This window comes from Aythya marila, assembly GCF_965140915.1.
Source record: "Aythya marila genome assembly, chromosome: 16".
Classification (NCBI taxonomy): Eukaryota; Metazoa; Chordata; class Aves; order Anseriformes; family Anatidae; genus Aythya; species Aythya marila.
Window position 1 is genome coordinate 14,242,292 of NC_139057.1, and position 20,787 is coordinate 14,263,078.

Genomic DNA, 20,787 nt, shown 5'->3' on the forward strand with positions numbered 1-20,787 from the left:
ATCGCTTACTGAGTGTTCTCAAACTGCTCTGCCTGAGCAACTGGCACAATGAAACAGAATTTCCTACCCACCACACAGATCTTCCACAAGAGGTACCAGGGATGAACTGCAAGACCTCCTGAGTTCCCACAAAGCACTCCAATTTGCCATTTTTCCACAACATTTTGACTGCCTTCTAGTGAATCATAAGCTACTGCTTGGTTTAATTAAGACATCTTACTCCTGGCAAACAAAATATTTATTCTGTTACTAACCAAATGCACTCGTTACACTAACGCATACTTTTGCAGCAACAGGATCATGACAAAGTGAAAAATCAAAGACCAAATCCATTACACACATCTGCCCTTTGAGAAATGTACTTCGGGCCCACTGTAATAGAGCACATACCCTTCTCCAAGCTTCTCCAACACATCAAATACTTCTTCAGGTTGTTTGGTTAAACTGTCTTCATCTAACTTCTTCAGCTGCCTGTATACGTAAGAATAGAGAAATGACTACATTTAATTTTATTGCAAATAGGGGCTCTGCTGAAACAAAAGAATAAATAATGACAATTAAGCATCTGGAAGGCTAGCATAAAGTTTATTATCAAATAAGTTTATGTCATGCGATCAGAAGACCAAATATTATCGTTATCTAATAGCAAAAGAGGACTGGGAGTCACAGAGACCAGAGGTTATTCAGGCACACAGATCCACAGTGCCTCTTTGTGGACTGCATCTGAGGATCTACATGCTGGTGGTCAATCCCAACTTGGCACTGCAGTCTCTTGTAGCTATTGAACATACCTGCTAATGTTCAAAATCTTGCATGGAAGGTAAGTACTAAGGCTATGCAAAAGGGAACACCGTATTCTTTGTGGTCTTATAGTATGTATGGAATACATCTGTTGGGAGGATGCAGGCAATACCGATCTGACTTGCCCATTCTTAAGGACATTAGTTCAGATACTGGCTTTGTGCCAGTAGGAAAATGCTATTAGGGGAAAGGAAAAAAAAAACTGGGGAGGGGAAGGAAACTTATCTGACTATGAGGATCTTAATGCTGCTCGGTCTGTTCCTCTCAAATGCACTGCTGAGGGTCTGCTGAGATACCTTGTAGGTATCGAGGTGATTTTAGTGCAAGGTGCAGGGATCCTTCGCCTACCAGCCCCCACCCCAGCACAACCTCCAGGGAGATTCCCTGCAGAAAGCAACCAGAAAATCGACCGTGCCTGTTCCAGCTCACTTCTACCACACCGGAGAGCTGCTCGCCAGGAAACTTCCTAAAGCAGCTAAACACGATGTTTGTACTTCTAGAAGATTATCAAAGTAACATGCATACACACTACAAATATACGAAAAGTCCTGAAAACACTCTTTTACTGTCAAACAAACAGCACCCAGCAGCCCACGAGCAAGGTTTTTGCACAGACTACCAGAAAAACTGACTCCTGCCAGAGACACCCAGGGAAGCCCCCAGAGCCTGCCCTGCCCTGACCCCCAGGACCTTGTGGGTGCAGCAACCAGCGCTTAAGATGAAACACGCGGGGCTGCAAAAAAGCTCTCACTGCTGCTCTTAAAGACCCCTGCTTCAGGCACGGATGGCTTTTGACGCTGAACGCGTGGTTTTTTTCCCCCGAGTTTTTAACCAGCGGAGCGAAAAGCTGCCGATGGGCCCCGCTCGCTCCGTTTCCGAGCGCAGCCCCGAGCATGGCTGCTGAGGGGAGGAAGCAGAGGCAGGGGCAGGGTCAGGAAGTGGCGAAATGCCGCCAGCAGCAGCCGCCCGGCCCCGATAAGGGCTCAGCGGGGAAACTGCCCGCGGGGAGCGGCGGGGACCGGCTGCGGGAAGGGGCGAGAGGCGAGCGCCCACCCCGGGCACCGCGCACAGGGCGCCCGGAGAGCGGCGGGGCGAGAGCCGGGTTCCCACCGCGGGGGTTAAAACGAGGCCGAAACGATCCCGAGGGGAGCGAAGGGAAAGGGTCTGACGCCTGACCCCAAACCCCATCGCCGCCCTGACCGCGACCCGCCCCGCTCCTGCCGGACCCCGGCAGCGAGCCCACCCCGCCGGGCAGCGCCGGGCACCCGAGGCGCGGCTCCCCCGGGGCTCCCCTCGCTGCCCCCGTCCCTCCGCGCCCGGCGGGGCCGAGGAGCCTCCCGCCGGAGCCCCGTCCCCCCCCCGGTCCTTACCGGCGCGGGTTCCGCAGCTGCACCCCGTCCATGGCGCCGCGGGGCCGGCCGCTCCCTCACCGCCTCCCTCCCGCCTCCATGGCAGCCCCGCCGCCCCTTCCGCTCCGCCGCCGGAAGGCTCCGGGGCTGAGCCCGGCCCCGGCGCCGTCTCCCCGAGCGCTGCTCCCGCTGCACGGCCCCGGTCTCGCCCCCGGGATGGCGGCGGGGGGCAGCGCCAGCGCCCTGCGCCGCGCCGGCAACGAGGAGTTCCGCCGCGGGCAGTACGGGCCGGCCGCGCAGCTCTACGGCCGGGCGCTGGAGCTGCTGGAGGACGCCGGTGAGGAGGGGACGGGGCCGGGGGCGAGCGGGGAGGGGAGGGGACCGGGAGGGGACCGGGGGGGTGCGGGGACGGAGCCTGAGCCCGAGCCCCTCCGCTGTGCCCCGCAGGGGAGGCCGCCGCCGAGGAGAGGAGCGTGCTGCTCGCCAACCGCGCCGCCTGCCACCTGAAGGAGGGCGCCTGCCGCCTCTGCGTCGCCGACTGCTGCGGGTGAGCCACGAGGGACCGGGGGGGCCGCACCCCGGGGGGCTTCACCCGAGGAGGGTTTCACCCAGGGGGGCTTCGCTCAGGGGGGTTCACCCCAAGGGGTTTTCGCCCGGGGCGCTGGACCCCCCCCCGGGTGCTGCAGCAGCAGAGCAGCGCCCGCTGGAATCAGCCCCCTCTGGTCAGTGTTGGTGGCTTTACACCAACTGCCCTGCACCACCCCGGGGCAGAAAAAGCACCGCTCGCCTTTAATCGATGGGGTGAAGTTTTCAGGGGTAGCCCCCACAGCTGCCTTCTTGGGAATTCCCTTCTTTTGCCTTGCGCCAGTCAGTCCGTTCATTTAGGAAATGAGCCCAAAAAAGCTCTCTGCCGCAGGATCTCTTCCCACGGCACCGAATCGCTTGAAGTGCACATAAAGACTGATCCCGCTGCCCGGTATTTCCCAGACCAGGCCCATTGAATGCCTTGTAGGAAGGTACCCGGGGACTTGTGCCGGGGTTTCACAGGCTGTGGCACCGTCTCGCCCCTCACAGCGCGCTGAAGCTGGTCCCGTTCAGCATCAAACCCCTCCTGAGGCGGGCGGCAGCCTACGAGGCTCTGGAGAGCTACCAGCTGGCCTACGTCGACTACAAGACCGTGCTGCAGATCGACTGCTCCATACAGGCGGCGCACGATGGTGTCAACAGGTAATGCCGAACGCGCCCTGGAGGGAAGGCTCGGGAGCAGAGCGGCTCGGTCAGCGGCTGCTGGCAGCCCTGCTCCGTGTCTGCAGCGATGCCAGGAGCAAGCCGCGTCCTGAGCACTTTAATGGAACAAGCGAGGCCCCGGCGCTTTGTGCAAAGGGCAGGCTTGGTCATGCTTCCTGTGTGCTAACGCCCTTAGCTCCTTTTCCAAGCTGCCGGTACATTGTTGAGGGCTGGGAATGTTTTCCCTGGAATTTTCTGCTTAGTCTAGTCCCTGTTTTAAAGGAATAATAATCTTACAAGTTCCAGCATCCTGTCCTATAAGCCTCCCTATGCTGACAGGGGTTACAGGCTGCCGTAGGCGTTTTCTCTTCCTGGAGAAAATTCTGATTCACTTCGTTACTTGCCAGGCTGAGGAATAACCCATGCATCACTTGCCCAGCTGAGCACCGACAGCCCCAGCCCTCATCCTATGGTATTTTTGGCCCTACTACCAAGAAGATGTTCCTTTCATTAATTCCCTGTCTGTAGAAGGAGTTTAGTCTAGATGCAGGTCACAGGGTTAGTGGAGAGATGCTGTCCTCGGTATGAGCCAGGTTATAAAGTGACCCTGCTGCCTAGCAAGGGGCCCATCCAGCCAACAGATAGAGCGACTGCCGGCCATCTCTTCCAGAATGACTAAAGCCCTGCAGGAGAAGGATGGTGTGAACTGGCGCGAGAAGCTCCCACCAATTCCCACAGTTCCCATTTCTTCCCAGAAGAGATGGAACGCTCCTTCTGCAGCAGCCCCCGCCACAGATGCGCCCCCTGGGAGCACGTCGCAGGGACACCCAGGTGAGAGCACATCCCTGGCCGTGCACAGCCCTTCAGCTCAGCAGGGTGATGGCAAGTGAGGCGGCTGCCATCCCTGCTTGGTGTGTCTGCAGCCTGAGATCTGCAGAAACCTGGGCCTGGTCGCTGGTTCTGCCACAGCCTGCTTGGTTGATGCTGGATACTTTGATCGCTCTGCCTCCCCTCTGTGTATAGAGGAGCTATTTGCTTTCTGAGAGGCTGCTCTGATCTTATCAGTTTTACAGCATTCTGTATTCTTTCACACCATTTCCAGACCAGATTGCTGCTGGTGTAGAAAGAGCTCGAACTCTGAAGGAAGAAGGAAATGAACTCGTAAAGAAAGGAAACCATAAAAAGGCAATTGAGAAGTACACCGAGAGTTTAAAGCTCAATCAGGAATGTGCAGCTTACACCAACAGGTACTCCTCAGCTCTTTGCCCAAGTACTTTTGGGCCCTTTTTAAAAGCCACCATGGTACTTCATCTGACAAAGCTGCCTGAGGTTTGCTCCCAGACAACTGGATAAAAAACACACCAACAAAACACCCACACACGTTCCCCCTAGTGCAGTCTTCCAAGTAGATTGTATAATGTTCTTTGATCAGATGCTGCAAAAGGCCCGGAGACACTCAGCTTGGGACTGCTAGGGGGGTTCTCCCTTTAATGCTTGTCTGCCAGGACTGCGTTATTCTGAGTAGTGTCTGCTGCCCCGTGAATCACAAAGCGCACGCTGCTCTACTCAGAGTACTTCCAAGACAAGCAGGGCATGTTCTAGACTGGTACAGCTACAAACCTCCACCCTTGAAGTGCAGGCTGCTCTATTTATTGCTGTAAAAATCCTTTTTTTTTGCAGACTGAAAAACTACTTTTTGTCCTTCTAACTGAAACAAGTGTTGAGCTGAAAAAGTAACATGTCAGGACAGAGATTGTTTGGGGACTCCAGCTTTGTGCTGTGCTGGGGTTAACTAAGATCTCTGCGCGTTGCAGCAGCAGATGCTGCTTTTAGACAAAGCTCTCTAACCAGCTATTTGTATGGCAGAGCTCTCTGTTACCTGACGCTGAAGCAACACAAGGAAGCGGTACAGGACTGCACAGCAGCTCTGAGATTAGATCCTAAAAACATCAAGGCATTCTACAGACGTGCTCAAGCACTTAAAGAACTGAAGGTAAGTCAGGAGTTTTTGACCAGCTGTAAGCTAAGATTAGGGACCTATTAATGCCCTGTAGAGCATTTGGTTGGTGCCGGATGACGCCTGCCATCAAACAGTGGAGACCTGTGTGGAGTTGAAGGTGATTGTCCTTTTGTCCTTTACCTTAGTGTTTACTATTTGGATCTCGTGAGTTTCTCAGCACTGGGTCTTGTTTCTTGAGGTGCTGGAAGCAGCTAGACATTAAGCAGTTTTATCATTCCACATCCAGGGGAGATTCTGTAGGCAGTAGTGGCAGACTTACTGCCTTGGTGTTGCACTCAGAACCCACTCGTGCACAGTGAAATTGTCTTCTCAGCCCTAGTTCAAGCGTGTTTTCAACAGTTACATTGAAGCTGGTGTTCAATCAATTAATTATGCAGAGGGAGTCCCAGGTTTAGCCCTGTTGTCTTCGCCTCTGCTACCAAGTGCTACAGGGCCTTAGGCATTGAAAATGTATTTTCAGTGCACTAATACTTAAAAATTCTTTTTCTAGGATTACAAATCAAGTATTGCTGACATCAACAGCTTGTTGAAAATTGAACCAAAGAACACAGCTGCACTGAAATTACTGCAAGAACTGAAGAGAGCCTAGGATAACCAACAAGGAAAGCTTTTTCTTCTGCAGAATGAAGCTTTTTTCCTTCTGAGGTTGTTGCAGGGACCAATCTTAATGCAGGATGGGTATTGAAATCTACCTTCAACTGCTGCTGAGATGTAGTAGGTTCTGTGCCAGCACAATCAATGTCAAGATACAAAGTCTGTATCAAACTTGATTATATGGCTCGAAGATCATTAGAAGATTTAATGCCACTGTGTAAGAGGCATATAGGTCAGCTTCCCTGGCTGAAGTCAAGGTGCCTGTAACTACTGGCCTCAGGGATTCTGCATGTGAAGTGGCTGTTCTTGCTGAAGAGCTACAAACTGAGGTGTTTTTGTTAGTCCTTATTCAGGTGACAGTTTTGCTGCGTTTGTGCTGCTATTACTTAACTAGGGTTGCTGACAGACTGCTGCCTGAGCACTGCATACCCCTCTTAGACCCAAGTCACGGTTACTTGCACAGGGTTGAGCATGTTCCCTCTCCTACTTGATACCTGCTGGCCCTCAGCTGAATTTCTGCTACTTAGTGTGACTGGGCAGGTGTTTACAGCAGCAGCTTTCTTTTATTTTTAATTGTTCTGCACATATAAGAAAACCACCAGTTAAGTTAAACCTGCCTTGTTACACAGTGCACTACTTCTGTGAGATTACAGGTGCTCAGGCATTTTACAGCCTTTTTTGTTGTTTTTATTTGGTTTGTTTTAAACTTTAGCTTGTCTGTGCCTTCTGGAGCAGTTGCTGCAGGGTGTTACAGGGACTAGGGTATGCAGTAGTATCAGAGCTGAGGCCTGGCTTACTATTTCAATGCATGTTTATAATTTTTTTTCTTACGGTATTGATGGCACTGACTTAAAATGGTAGATACAAAGAGGGTTGGAGTTATTCTATGAACTGTTAAAACTGTTCACATTAAAGCCTTGTTTATTTTCACTCTAGCTGTGTGTTTTTTTATGGGATGGAAGGTGTTGAAAAACTGGAACACTTTCTTACTGCTTTACTCCATTCTGCCCCCACTTGTTAGAGCAGTGCTTGAATTCCTCTGACTGCCTTGCTTTGGAAGCCAGCTGCCAGACAGCAGCCTCCAGCCATTGCTCAGTCTTACCCCTTGTACCAGGTGTAGTGCTTTTACCAGTAGAGTCATGATGGTGAACAATTGAACTGAATCAGCTGCTTACAATAGAGATAGAAGCTAGCCTCTAAGTCCAGGTTTGAGTACCTTTTTTCCCCCCCCCACCTTATCTCTCCCAGCCATTAGTGCTCCAGGCTGTGTTCCATTGATCTGAATTTAGAAGGCAGGCATCACTTATGCTGTTACCCTCAAGTAAGACGAAGGCTTAGCTTGAAGTAGCTCTTTGTAGGTCCCAGCCTGTACACCATCAGCTGGAACGCACAAGGGTTTGAAACACCACCTCCCCCAGGGGCATGAGTTGCTTGGTTTGCTCCATTCCTCTGAACACCACAGCTCGTTGATCCTGCCAGCACCATTTCCCCAAGCTATTAGCAAGCTAGGCACAGTGGATTTCGGGGTGGGGCAGCACAGGCCAGCAGTGCACACATAGGCAGAGGAAGGTCTCAGAACACAGGAAGAACTATCTGCTCTGAACTAAAGAGTTCTCCTTTTAACAGCCTGCTGTTATCAGGACCAGCAGATACCTGCTCTGTTCATTACAGTGAGTGCTGCTGCTTGGACCCACCATCTCTTCCCTCTCTAAGCACAGAATGCTTTTTTCCCCTCCCACCTTATCTCTAAGGCTTTCCCCACTGAAGTGCAATGCCACCAGACAGACACAGATCAAGCACAGCAACAAGACACCGTGCTTCAAGCCCAGGGGCACTTTTGCCCCTGTCCCCTTCTGTTCCAGGAAGGGTGCTGCTATCTGCACACGATGCTCCCAGGCACCACAAGGTACTGCTATCCACACGGGCAGCTGGAGAGTGCCTGTCAGAGAGGCATTCCTCCATCCGCCCTTTTCAAAAGGGGCAGCAACTATTCCAACCTGGACTCGTGTGTGCATTGTTGTTCCTGCCACAGCTTGCTAAAGCCTCAGACGCCCCTGAGGAGCTCAGAGAGCTTCTCTGAAACCGTCCAGTATTGTCCCTGTTTCAGGGATCCAAGTGGCAAGTTTACCTTTTCAATTAAAGGTTTTAAAAACATTGTTTGTTCGTGTTCTTTCTTAGGCTGTTCCATATTCTGCCTCTTCCTGCGCCCCCCACTTTGAATTCCCTCTAGGTTTACAGCTGCCTGCCTGAGCTAAGGCATCCAGCACTGTCAGTGGTGGCACAGGCACATCTCAACTGATCCATTACATCTGAACAACCATTTCTGACTAAAATTAAGCAACAGAATTAATTTCACTTGTACAATTCCGTCCCAGTTATTTATATGCATAACTGATATGCTATTTACATTTTTTTTTTCCTCCTGTGCATCAAATAGATTTAGTCCTTTGTAGACTTATCAGTGAGATGTTTAAGTAGTACACAGTTCAGGCTGGAGGGCATCCTCTGTAACAAAAACAAAAACTTAAGGAGATCAGAGCAGGAATGAAGAAAAGCCCCAGGAAAGAATCCCAGCTGAGCAGAACATACACCATGGAAGAGCAAAGACGTAAGTGCTATTGAAATGCTGGAAGGAAAACAAGAGGTAGGAGGGATGAATCAGCAACGAGCTGAAGTCAGGGTATGATACAGCACAGAAGCAAGCCCAGGAGAGCAGCACCAGCACACACATCGGATAGGAAGCAGGTAGCTTGTGCGGATGGAGGTGTGCTCCTATAGACTAGGAGAAGCAGTCAAATAAGGTCAATACATTGACAGCACGGAGGAGCCTCCAGGGAATGGAATTCCATTCCTAAACAGGAAGAGAAAAGCGTTAAGGCCAGGATGACTAGAGCAACTGCAGCAGGCTCCAGGAGAGGCTGAGAGGGCAGAACACAGTCCTAACAGGCCTCGATGCCTGTGAGCAGAGCATCCCACTGGGCCAGGGTGCAGTTATCAGTGTGTTCAGGCCCATCAGCAACTCCTTGAAATTGGTCAGGAAAACCCATGGGAGAAGCAGTTTCTGATTTCCAGATTTTGGTCACAGTACCTCAAGCTGGGTCTTGTGCACCAGAGCCATGCAGCACAGTGACCAGCAGCAGGTACTCAGTCCCAGTACTCTGCAGGCACACAAGCTCTGTTACAAAGGGAAAACTGCAAGAAGATGAAGCCTTTTAAAAGAAAATCAAAAGGGCTAGCTAGAAAGGATAAGAATTGAAGTGGATGCTGTGAAATTTGCTTAAGGTCACCCTTTGAGCGTGAAAGGATCAGGAGAACCATTGGGCAGCAGTTCGTTTAATCCTACACAGCAATTGCTGTCCCTGAGCCAGCTCTGAGGACTGCCACCCTGCCAACACCACAAGCTTCAAGCACTAATTACAACAGCTTGGCCTGAGTCTGTCCCTCCACCTGCATGAAACAGACACAGCATTTGCTGCCCTTCTGCAAAGGAAACTAGCCCATGCTTTGGGGGGTGGAAGCATCAGTTCTTTATTAGTGTCAGCTACAGGAACAAGTAAAACTACAGAACCCAGTAAATGCACTAAAAAGATGACTCATCTGCACTTGCCATTTCCTGGGCAACTGAACTGGGCTGGGTTCCACGCTACATTTCACAAGACACTTTCAAAAGAGAAGAGAATTAACTTTGGAATTTTTATACAGGTGCAGGGAGGAAGCAGTAAGGTTTACAATACGCACAAGAAAACAGGGTGGGTGCATTGAAGACAGACCAGTGTCACTACACAGCCATAGTTCCAGAAGCACGGTGAGGTGGCTGCTGTTGTTCTGCCACGGCAACCTTCTCAGGACTCACTCCCAATCCTAGTTACATGAAACAAAGAACACACATATGCAATTTTCAGCCGCTAGAAGAACAATTTGATCCAGACAAGAATTCACAGGTCATCTCTGAACTTGGATTAACTTGGCATTTCCTTGTGATCACAAGTCAAAAAATTATCATCTTCAAAGGGGAAATGGCTTGCTGATGAGTCTGTCCCACACTCCGCAGCATGCCTGGCTCTCCTGATCTATCCCATGCAGTAGCACCAACATTTTTAAAGCGTATCTGCCGACAAGGTTCTGCAGCACCAGCAGGAAGTCCTAGGAGAGGTTGTGCCAGTCCCCCCGGGAGGGCAGAAAAGCAAGGTCCTTCCCTCTTCCTTCCTGGCAGCACAGCTGTTGCCCTCATGAACACAAGGGGAAGGGGGCAAGGAAAGGAGCAGACAGAACTATGTTGTTGTGGTGCAGTTAAGTCTGGAAAATGGAAGATGAACCATGTGATGTAAAGTGGAGTATTACAGCACGTACAGCCCCACTTGGTCTGCACAAGAAGCCACAGAACCCAAGCACACACCAGCTCCTGCAGCCACCCCGGCACGTACCTGGGCTCACTGCAGGAACGCCGCCGCGCCACCCTTGTGCGACGTCTCGGTGGCCTGGTGTGCCTGGAGAACAGCCACAGCCTCCTCGATCTGCACAGAGAGCACACGTTGGGGAAGAGAGGAGTTGCTTTGACATGGGAGAGTACTGCACGGGAACGGCAGTGCCCTGGGTCTCAGTACAGCCCCCACACAAGCCCCACTTCTAGAGCATGAGGGGATAACAAAACCAATAATAATAAATCTAAGTCTGCTGCTTCTGCTGGAACGTGGATCAGCCCACAGACCACTGCTGCCTCCTCCCTAAGGAAGGGCTGGGGCATTTCTCCTTTTCTGTTGGAGACACAGGAGGCCAAAGTGAACTTGAGCTTCTCCATAGGCGAGGCTGCCCAGCAGCGCCCAGCAGAGCCCAGGCTCCTCCAAAAAAGTGCCAGCAGAACAGTGAAAGTGAATCCTGCCTCCAAGCAGCAACAAGGCAATGCAGTTGATTCCTTGTGACTGTTTTAATGGGAACCAGAAGCAAAAAATTCACCGGGATTAAAAACAGAACAAAGTAAATACCATTTCCCTATTTCATTCTGGGAAGCGATGCTCACCCTGCCTTCTCCCCTTCTTGCTTCCTATCCACCTCCAAACCACCCCTAGGGCTTGGCCATGCCTCCAGAGCTGCTCTGAGCCCTTCTTGCTGAAGGCAGGCAGATGTGATCAGCCTGGGGCCCTGTCTGTCACTGTATAGAGGCAGCTACTTTATCTTTCTACAGATATTAAAAGTCCTTGGCCCATCTTCTGGGCCGCAGCCACCTCCCCTCATTTAGTGCTTGCAGCAGCACGCACTCTGCCCTTGGGACACGATGTGTTTGGGCACCGAGTGCCCCTACCTTGGCGTGCAGGGAGTCGGGGGACTCGAGGAGGAGCAGCAGCTCCGAGTTGTCGATCTCCAGCAGCATCCCCGTGATCTTGCCAGCCAGCGAGGCGTGCATCGCATGGATCAGCGGGTAGAGGCGCTCACCTGCTCCGAGCACCGGGGAGGACACCAGTGAGCACTATGCAAGACCTCCAGTGATTTCAAACCCCGTGCAAGCCCCCCTGCCCTCCCAGCTCTGTGCTCCCCTTTGCCCTACCCAAACTACTCTGCTCCCAACCCTCCCTTTGGCAGGGAGGGTTTGGGCACGTAGAGGGAAGCTGCCAGGTGAAGCAGGCACCGGCTGCAGGAGCTGGGCAGCACAGGCACCATGGAGCTCTGCCACATCCTTCCTTTTGTTTTTTTAAAGCAGCATAACTGAGCAATCCAATAAGGGTACTCCCCTTGCAGCTAAGTTTTCCCTGGTGCATTTAAGCCTGCCTGCCTGTACACGCAGCCCCGTGGTCAGGCAGTGGGACCTCCTCCAGCAGCAGGGACACCCACCTATCATTTGCTTCTGCTCCTGAGGAGGGGCTGCTGCAAGCATGGATGCAGTCAGTGGCTCCTGCCCCTGGATATGCACAGCAGGTTCTCCCACCTGGATAAAGCAACACAGAGAGCAGCAATCAGGCTGGAAGCAACGCACAAGTTCACCAGCATGCAGCAACGATGCTGATCCCTGGGTGCAGCGGGGCCTTTCACCCTTCAGAGCTGCTGCTGCAAGCTCTGGCACTGCCTACTTGGTTTTCCTAAAAGCTGGTGTTGGGGTACAGAGCCAGGCATCGCCTCCACGCTGCTGCAGGACCCAGACCCGCAGCCCCAGGAAAGGATCCCATCGCCCCAGCTACAACCAAAGCCGTGGGGATCCCACAAGGAGCACGCCCAGGGCGCAGGCAGGTGCTACCTGTGGGGCGCCGTGCGGCACGCTGCCCAGCGGCTGGATGTTCCTCACGGCCGACGAGTACTTGTACTGCGGGGCGCCCCGCGGCAGGGTGGGTGAGGAGGGCACCCGGGCACTGACCGTCTGCGTCCCTATGTTGACTGCAAGAGGGAGGGAACAGAGGGTTAAAAACTCACCCAAATCCAGCTAAACCCCCCCACGGGCTCAAACAGCTCCCAGGACAAAGGCAGCGTCCCCAGGATGGGCGCCGCCCTCCCACCCACTGGTCTGGGCAGAGGGCAGGAGCTGGCCAAGGCACCTGCAGCTCATCCCCCTAGAGATCCCCTTGTGAGGCCACAGCTCCACGCAGCCCTGACACGAGCGGGTTTTTCTGGAGTCAGCCTCAGCAGCAGGTGAGAACCTGTGAGCACTGAGCCACGGCTGTAGCATTATCTTTACAGAACGTATGCAAGGAGCAGCACCCAGCATGACCAGTCTGGTGTCACAGACCCTTTACCCAAAGACCACAACGTTCCCCAGAATTTACTGGGGACACTGCTCCAGCCCTATCACCACCCAAACTCCCCCACAAGCAGCCACACTACCCCTGCACAGCCAGCACAGGGGGCCTGAGCCAGGTCCCCCTACACTCACCCACTCTCTGGGCCGTGGTGGACACGCGAGGCACTTGGGTGGACGCCTGTCTCATGGTGCTGATGTTGGACAGCAGGCGCCGGGGCTGCACGGCAGCTCTCAGGATGGGGGTGGCTGAAGGATACGCTGCAGGAGAGATGGAGCACAGTTAGCGAGGTGCTGGGTAGAAATAAACGTGGAAGAGATGCTGGGAAGGGGCCGTGGCTGGGAAAAGCCTCCATGGGCAACCTGAACCCCAGTGCCTGTCACCAGTGAGCCCCACACCAAGGTACTGCCTGCTTTCCCAAGCACTGGCTTCCCGTGGCTGCACATTTTATATTCTGTGGTGTTTTTAGAGAGCCCTCGGTTCCCAGGGTGGCCCAGCTGGCCCCAAGCACCCGTGGGGACAGACAGACACACTCACGGGGAGGCCGGGAGGGCTGCGCACTCCAGCGAGTGGCAGGGCGGATGGGGACAACTGGGCTGGGGCTGTAGAAAGTAGCTCTGGTTTGTGGCTATGGAGGGAGAACACATTATATTGAAGGTGATCCAGGAGCTGAGCCACATCAGATCAGCCCAGAGCAGCATCTCAGCTGCCACCACAGACAGGTGAGCCAAAACCATGCTCTGTGGTGTGCCAAAGCATTTTTAAAGATCTTGAAGATCTGCTTCCAGTCCTGACAACTGCATTTCCTCCAGCACATCCACTTATCTCCTCCCCACAGGCTTTTGCATGCCTCTAACCCTTCTCCCTCCCCTCATTTCATTACTGGGCTCTTTCTCCACACTTGAACCTTCACACCAAACTTCTCCTTGGTGATCCACCAAATACCCAGCCCGTTGCTGGAGCACCTCAAGCCAACCTTTCCACAAGCCCTGCTGCTGACTCAGCAGCTGGGCACTGCCAGCAGCCAGCACACAGGCAGCTCTGCACAAAACAGAGACGTGCTCCTGGACCTGCCCGACCACCTCCCTCAGCACACGGCAAATCCGGGTCCCCAAGCAAGGCTGCCACTGCAGGAGGGGAGCAGGGACTCACCTGAGGGATGGGGGGTAGGAAGTACCCCGGAGGGGGCTGGAAGGAGCCAAGGAGAGGGCCAGGCAGGGCCCTCATGGTGGCTAATCGCTGCATGTACTGGTTGGTGAGGATTGCTTTCCGCTCCTCTTTCCTTTGGGCGAGGGCGACGTAGAGAGGCTTAGTGCTGACGATCCGCCCGTTCATTTCAGTCACGGCCTTGGTAGCCTCTTCTGGGGAGGAAAAACATACAAAGCCAAACCCTTTGCTGTGGCCACCCTCTGTCATCACCTAAAAGTGGATTAGAACAACACAGCTGAGTCCACACATCGGCACGGCTACCCGCAAAGCACAGCAAAAGTCAGGGACCCCCCAGCACCCACACCCAGGGTGGGACGGGTCAGCACGGGGTGCTCCCAGGGCTACTCACAAGGGAAGGTTACCCCAGGGGAGGGGAGGACACAATGGGGTGAAACCCAAAGGTTTGCTAAACGCCAAGGTCAGTCTGGGCCAGCCCAAGACCTGCAACCTTCCATGGGGTCTGTGCCAAGCCCTGCAGGACCCAGAGATGCTTTGGCATCTGCTGCTTGCTCATGGGCAAGTGAGGGTTGCACGTTGTCACGTTAGTGCAGAACCACGTGAGCAACCGTGCGGTATCGAGAAGGATCCTCTTTTCAAGGGCCACATCCTGCACTTAGCAGGGCTGGGAGAACTCAGCAAGGCTACAAAGCACTTGCTGAATCAGTAAGTGTTGGGCACAAGTGACACATCCTTCATGCTTGGCTTGAGATACAAGCCATCAGCAGGGAGCTGTAACTCAACAGGATGACTGTCCTGACCCCTTCCCAAGGGCTGAAGGTGTCAGCCAGCCCAGCCCTGGTCCCTCACCTTCGCACTGGTGATGGTGCCGTAAGGAGAGAACTCCTTCCTCAGCCGCTCATCATCTATCCCATCGTCCAGGTTCTTCACGTACAGGTTGACCCCCTGCAAACAGGCAGAAAAGCAGCTTGGCCTCCTCCAGAAGGTACAGCGGGCTCCCAAGATTTACAGCAGCTTTTAAAGCTGACGTTTTGTCAGCGGCTTAGCCAGGAGGTGGGACAACCCAGAAATACTCTGGTGAGATCAGTGACTTGGAGAGGAGCCAGGGCTGTGCGTGTGCTGTGCCCACAGGGGAGATGCCCCAAGCAAAGTAGGGCTCGGGTCACTGCTATGAAGTTGCTCCAAGAGCTCAGGAAACCTCTTAATTACTAGACTAATATTTTATTTCTGGAAAAAAGCAGGCCTGTTTGTTCACCTGCCAACACTACCCTGGGTTTAGCTCTCTCCTCTTTGCTGATACTGCTTCCCTGGACATTAAGAACGGTGATTGGAGCCCCATATGGGTACTTGCATCCGAAAGGGCACATCCATGGTGTGGGTCCCTCAGCACGCAGCGTCCCGCTGCCCCTTACCTGGTACCTGCTCACTCGCTCCTGCTTGATCTGCTCAAATTTCCGTTTCAGCTCGCTCTGCCGCTCCAGCCGCTTCTGTGCCCGGCCCACGTACACCACCCGCCCGTTGATCTCCTTCCCGTTCATGTCGGCCACGGCCTGCCAGCAGGAAGCACGGCTCTGAGCACCGCAGCCCCCAGCCCCACCGTGAGCAGAGAGCTCCCCAGGTGAGCGCAGGGCAGGGGCTTTGCCCTCACAGGGCCCCCAGCGTGGTCTGGCCCTCACGGGTGCTGCTCATCCAGGCACCCACGCTGGCAGCCAGGCCAGCAGGTTCCCACCCCAGGACAGGGAGGTCCCAGCAGGTGACCGGCTGGGACAGCCGACCAGGCTGCCCACTGCCCCAGCGATTTGTTACTTGCCTTCTGGGCTTCTTCGTGCTTCTCGAAGTTCACAAACCCAAAGCCCTTCGAGCGGCCAGAGCTGTCCATCATGACCTTGACGCTCAGAGTCTTTCCTGCAAGAGGGAAGGAGAGACTGTGCTGAAACAGGGCACCCACCCAGGGCACAGGAGCAAGCAAAGCCACCAGGAGACACCAGCACAGTGACACCAGTCAAGTGGCAGGAGGAGCTGTGGGATCCCTGCTGCCACACAGGGCAGCCAGCACAACCTCTCCCACCAGGATGCTGCTCACATTGCCACTGGCTTTTTGGGTTCTGCAGCCAGTTCTCATCTCCCTTCATATATGAACGCACACATTGGGTTCATACGAAGGGCATTCAGATTAGCTGAGCATGGTCACTGGAGTCCACGAGCCAGCACAGCACCAAACCCTGGTGCAAGAGGCATCCTCCAGGAACAGGCTGACCTGGGAAAGCCACTCTTGCTTTAAATTCAGCCTTAACATCTCTTATTTTTGTGGCTCCTATAACCAGTATGCTGTTTTCAGGACAGTTTAAAAAACAAAAACCAAAACCTGAAAACCCACAAAACTTATTTGGAAGGAAGTGGCTCCAAAAAACAGAGAACACCTAATAGCATCCTCTGTCATTACAGGAAAGTGCACGTGACATCCTGACAACATAAGTCACTGCAGTCCTGTGGCCGCACAGTGTTTAAGCAAAGCAGATCACGAGAAGGGCTCTGGATTCCAGCCAAGCATTCTCCCCACCTTCTTTGGGGTTGCCCCAACTCCACTTTACCAGGCATCAGGATATTTGGCTTCAACAACCACACTCACCGAACTTGGAGAATATTTCCCGCAGCCTGTCATCATCCATGTCATCCCCAAAGTTCTTGATGTAGACGTTGGTGAACTCCGTTGCCCTAGACCCAAACTCTGCATCGCGCTCTTTGCGGGATTTGAAGTGGCCAACAAACCTGCAGGAAGCAAGCAGAGGCCTGTTGCGAGAGGCCCATGAATTCCCCATGCCCTCTGCAGAGGGAAAACAGAGGCATCTGTCTTGGTAAGGGCCAGGAGAGACCCTTGTGCTTCAGGCACCACCTGGGTCACCAGTAAACCACCAAGTGTTTCACAGCAGCACCTCCAGACCCCACTGAAGCAGGGTGAGCACTAATACAGGCTGCACCCCCATCCTGGGCACAGCCAGGGGTATCACCCTAAAAAAAACCCAGAGGATGCCACGACATTTCAGCTCTTTCTCTGAGGTTATCACCGAGCCCTTCAGGAAGCTGCTTGCCTCCACAAGAAAGGCACGTACAGAAGCAGCCCACAAGATCTGAGGTGATGCAATGTCAGCAGAGGGCTGGAGAACAACTCAACCTCCTCCTGCCCCAGATTATCCGACCCTGATAGCAGTGATCGAGGACCAGTCCTGCTTTGTGGGCATTCATTACACTGCCTCAGCAGTAAAACACAGCCCTAGGGCAGGCTCCTTCCCCACCACCAGAAAGGGCTCAAAACCACGATCACGCTTCCTTCAGCGCAGACCACAAACGACTCAGAGCTCCGGAAAGCAGAGCTGTGCCGCTCAGCCGGGAAGGGAAGAGAGGAGACACCGAGGGCAGGAGGCAGCAGCCTGAGCAGGGCACGTGTTTGCTCACAAGCACGCATCGAGCTGAGGGAGGAGTGCCACGGCAGGCCTAGGGACGCCCCTCCTCCTGCACTTACACCTTGCGGTCGTTGAGCAGCATCCCGTTCATGGTCTTGATGGCCCGAGTTGCTGCCTCCTGAGTCTCAAAGTGAACGAAGCCATAACCACGGGATCCGTTTTCATCACAGACCACCTACAACAGCAGGGCAAGGAGAAATAAATACATTTTAAAAAGTAAGAACCACAGATGGTAGTTTGCTCCCTACTTGCACATGAGTAAGTCTCACCCGCCCGCATTCCCCAGGGGTGTTGCCCTCCCTCCCCTGACACCCCACTCCCGCAGCAGCAGCACGGTGTTCAGGTTGCAGGTCAGGGACCACAAGGAAAAGAGAGGGGCGGGTGCAGGGAGGAAAGGCGCCCTGTCCCCAGGGAAAACACAGGGCCTTGTGGCTTCCACCCAAGAAAAGGGTGGGAATTTAAAGCAAATTTAGGAAGAAAAGCAGGGAAGTGAGTTTCAGCTGACCAAGAACCTGGGGAAGCTCTGCAGCAAGCCCCCTTCACAGCACAGCTGCAGACTCATACCTTGCAGGACAGGATGTTCCCAAAGGCCGAGAACGTGTCATACAGGGCTTTGTTATCAATGGAGTCATCCAGATTCTTGATAAATACATTTCCAACCCCTGATTTCCTGAGCCCAGGGTCTCGCTGGGACCACATGATTCGGATGGGCCGGCCTTTGATCACCTCAAAGTTCATGGTGTCCAGGGCTCGCTCAGCTGGCAAAGAGGTGAGCACAAAGGGAGAGAACAATCACAGAGATGGACCTCCTTCCCCGTGCTACAGCACAGGACAGAGACAGATGCAGGAATCGGGGACACTGCTGGGCACCTCGTTAAGCCAAACGAGGCAGGAGGCCTCAGCACATTCCAGAAGCACCTGGCAGCAGAGCATTAATCTCGCTGCAAGCTCGAGTTTGGCAGATGCCCAAGTCATTTACTGGGTAATGACTCTGGTCTCCAGGGCAACTAACCCAACACCTCCCCATCGCTGCTGCCTCCCTCCAAAATAAGTCTCCTTGCAGGTAACTCTCTTATTCAGTGCTGTATTGCTGTGGTCAGCGGGGTGAAAAGGCCCTGCCTGACAGCATGGATATTGAGAAGGGGACCTTGCTCCTCCTTGGCACAAGCCAGCAGGGCAGAAGGGGTTTCAGTGCCCTTCCCCATGAGCTCAGAGCAAAGAGACTCTTGCAATTCCCTTCTTCTCCCCTTGTACAAACCCAAAGCCCTGCTGCTGCATCAGCTCCCAGTCCCTGAGATGAGGAATCACCCAGCCCCAGGAGAAGAGAGCACAGACCAGGGTTACCTGCAACCAGCACCCATCCTCAGCAGGACACCAGCAGCCCCAACAGCTGACACATCCCACAGTCACCTGCTGGCCCCGCTGCTCCTCCTGCACCACCCCAAAGGCACAAGGTCCCCCTCGGGACCACCCTACGCGGGGCTCACCGTCCGCCGGCTGCTGGAAGTTTATGTAGGCATAGCCCAGCGAGCGGCGCGTGGCCACGTCCCGGCAGACTCGGATGGACATGATGGGCCCGGCGGGCGAGAACTTCTCGTAGAGCATGGCTTCGGTCACATCTGGGTGCAGGTCCCCCACGTAGAGAGAGGCTAACGGGTAGCCGGGGCCGCTGGCGTTCATGGCGTCCAACTGCAAAGATCAGCTGCGAAGGGAGAGAGGTTTGAGGCACACAGCGGGGGGCTGGGGCTGGGCAGCCCTTCCCTGGGGGGGAGCAGCCCCGGAGCAGCACACGGCGGGGCGCGGAGCTGTGAGGAGGCAGCGGCCAGCGCTGGGACCCCCCAGAGAACAGAAGCTCCGAAAGGAAACAGCTCCGGAGCCCCAAACCCCCCGGGAGCACCGGGACGCCCCGCGGCCGCTGAGGGGAGAGGCAGCGGGGGGCAGCCCAGGGCTGAGGGGGGGGAGCTCGGGGCCGCGAAGGGAGCCGGGGAGAGGCGCGGGGAGGCGATGCCCGATGCCCGCGGGCACGGAGGGGCCGTGCGGGGCCGCATGGGGCCGGGTCCCCCCCCCGTCCCCTCACTCACACCGAGCAGCTCCGGCAGCTCCGCTGGCAGCGCCGCTCCCGCTGCGGCTGCCGCCGGCCCCCGCCTCTTCCCCCCGCGGCACCGGGGGCGGGCCGGGGCCGGGGCCCTCCCCGGAGCCTTCCCCGCCCTCCGCCGGCTCCGCCCGGCCCGGCCCGGCTCGGTTCGGCCCTGAAGGGGCAGCCCCAAACTCATCCCGCAGCCGAAGAGGGGGAGAAGCCCAGGCGCCACGGCCCGGGGCTGTTCGTGAGGCGAAGGCCGTCACCACGCGAGCTGGAAGGAGGCAGGGGTGAAGCGATGAGCCCAGCGCCTGCCCCACGCACCCCAACATCCCATCCCATCCATCCCATCCCATCCATCCCATCCCATCCATCCCATCCCATCCATCCCATCCCATCCATCCCATCCCATCCATCCCATCCCATCCCATCCACCCCACCCCACCCCACCCCATCCCATCCACGCTTCTGCCAGGCTCGGGCCTCGTGGCCACGCTGCCTCTGCCACCTCGTGCTGCCTCCAGCTGCAGCCCTGCTGGGTTTCAGGACAAAAGGTGATTCCTGCGCCCCGGCACTGCTCAGCAGACCTCCCACCAGCCAGCCCGAGGGGCAGCGGCAGCACAAGTCGGGGCAGAACTGCACTAAAATGTTTTCTGGTGGTGTCCCACGCTGAACCACCTCACCCAGGGTCAGACCAGCAGTGCCAGGAACAAGAGGGCAGCGGCACCAACTGGATCAGTGCAAACATGCAGAGCATGCCCAGACTCCTAGCGGCTGGGCCAACCTTCCCCAAAAGATATAATTACTTGAAAAATACCCTCTAACTCATCATCACTGGAGACCAGTCTGCCTGAGATTATTACCCCTAAAGAAGTAAGAGTAGATGTTATCTGAAAGAACCAGCACAAGACCAGTGCTCTTCAAGCAGCTAGCGAGGCCCAGGATTTTTCCTTTTAGGAGCTGATGGTGGCATTGGTGTGAGTCAGGCTGGGAGTCAGAGCACGCTATGCAATTCTGTAGGAGCAGATATGAATATAAACACTGAAGAAAGTGGCAAAGCAGTAATAAGTACAGATGCACACAGAGGGTGAATCATTTAAAAGCAGGCCGTAGACAGATTAGTGCTTGATCAGCAGCTCATTTTGTTTTGGCCTAATGCATTGCAGTGATCAAACAAAAGAGTCTGAGCAGCATTATCCACAGAGCACGCTGCTGTACCATATCCACACTTGAGCTGAAGAGGCTTTTGAAACTGTCAGGACATTTGCTTGGTCCCACCCAGCCTCCCCAGCACCCTTAGGATGACTGGTGTCAGCTAGCCCGACTATTGCTCCTCAGTCCTTCAAGCACTGCTTCCAGGAAGACAGCT

At 54.6% G+C, this 20,787-nt stretch overlaps 3 protein-coding genes across 3 annotated transcripts in view; 1 reads left to right on the forward strand and 2 right to left on the reverse strand.

Moving 5' to 3' along the window:
- The window catches only part of STK4 (serine/threonine kinase 4), a 46,130-nt gene extending 43,817 nt beyond the window's left edge, over positions 1–2,313 (reverse strand). Inside the window, exons 1-2 of the mRNA XM_082773575.1 lie at positions 2,172–2,313; positions 391–471 (exon numbers count right to left, since the gene is read on the reverse strand). Coding sequence (XP_082629701.1) covers positions 391–471; positions 2,172–2,203 — 113 coding nt within the window. The 5' untranslated portion in view covers positions 2,204–2,313. The remainder of the gene's footprint in view (positions 1–390; positions 472–2,171) is intronic.
- TOMM34 (translocase of outer mitochondrial membrane 34) lies at positions 2,190–6,920 on the forward strand. Its single transcript, XM_082773576.1, has 7 exons — positions 2,190–2,487; positions 2,598–2,697; positions 3,225–3,377; positions 4,048–4,208; positions 4,480–4,624; positions 5,244–5,370; positions 5,888–6,920. The coding sequence occupies exons 1-7, from the start codon at positions 2,202–2,204 to the stop codon at positions 5,984–5,986; spliced, it is 1,071 nt and encodes a 356-aa protein (XP_082629702.1). The 5' UTR covers positions 2,190–2,201; the 3' UTR covers positions 5,987–6,920.
- Positions 6,921–9,533: 2,613 nt separating this feature from the next.
- On the reverse strand, positions 9,534–19,445 carry PABPC1L (poly(A) binding protein cytoplasmic 1 like). The gene is made up of 16 exons (XM_082773445.1): positions 19,423–19,445; positions 18,829–19,043; positions 17,906–18,099; positions 17,401–17,516; positions 16,510–16,649; positions 15,691–15,785; positions 15,293–15,430; positions 14,730–14,825; positions 13,866–14,132; positions 13,251–13,341; positions 12,848–12,973; positions 12,218–12,354; positions 11,818–11,911; positions 11,291–11,421; positions 10,416–10,505; positions 9,534–9,852 (listed from the first exon to the last, which is right to left on the reverse strand). Exons 2-15 carry the CDS (start codon positions 19,019–19,021, stop codon positions 10,422–10,424), a joined length of 1,902 nt encoding a protein of 633 aa, XP_082629571.1. The 5' UTR covers positions 19,022–19,043; positions 19,423–19,445; the 3' UTR covers positions 9,534–9,852; positions 10,416–10,421.
- Positions 19,446–20,787: the final 1,342 nt, after the last annotated feature.

Bases quoted from the DNA above. Each gene is read 5' to 3' on its own strand.
- TOMM34 (XM_082773576.1), top strand. From the start codon at position 2,202: ATGGCGCCGCGGGGCCGGCCGCTCCCTCACCGCCTCCCTCCCGCCTCC. The intron at 2,698-3,224 runs GTGAGCCACGAG...CGCCCCTCACAG, and splicing joins TGCGTCGCCGACTGCTGCGG to CGCGCTGAAGCTGGTCCCGT. The intron at 4,209-4,479 runs GTGAGAGCACAT...CACCATTTCCAG, and splicing joins CACGTCGCAGGGACACCCAG to ACCAGATTGCTGCTGGTGTA.
- PABPC1L (XM_082773445.1), bottom strand. From the start codon at position 19,021: ATGAACGCCAGCGGCCCCGGCTACCCGTTAGCCTCTCTCTACGTGGGG. The intron at 15,786-16,509 runs GTGAGTGTGGTT...TCCCTCTTGCAG, and splicing joins GGAAATATTCTCCAAGTTCG to GAAAGACTCTGAGCGTCAAG. The intron at 11,912-12,217 runs GTAGCACCTGCC...TGCTTTATCCAG, and splicing joins TGCCGCACGGCGCCCCACAG to GTGGGAGAACCTGCTGTGCA.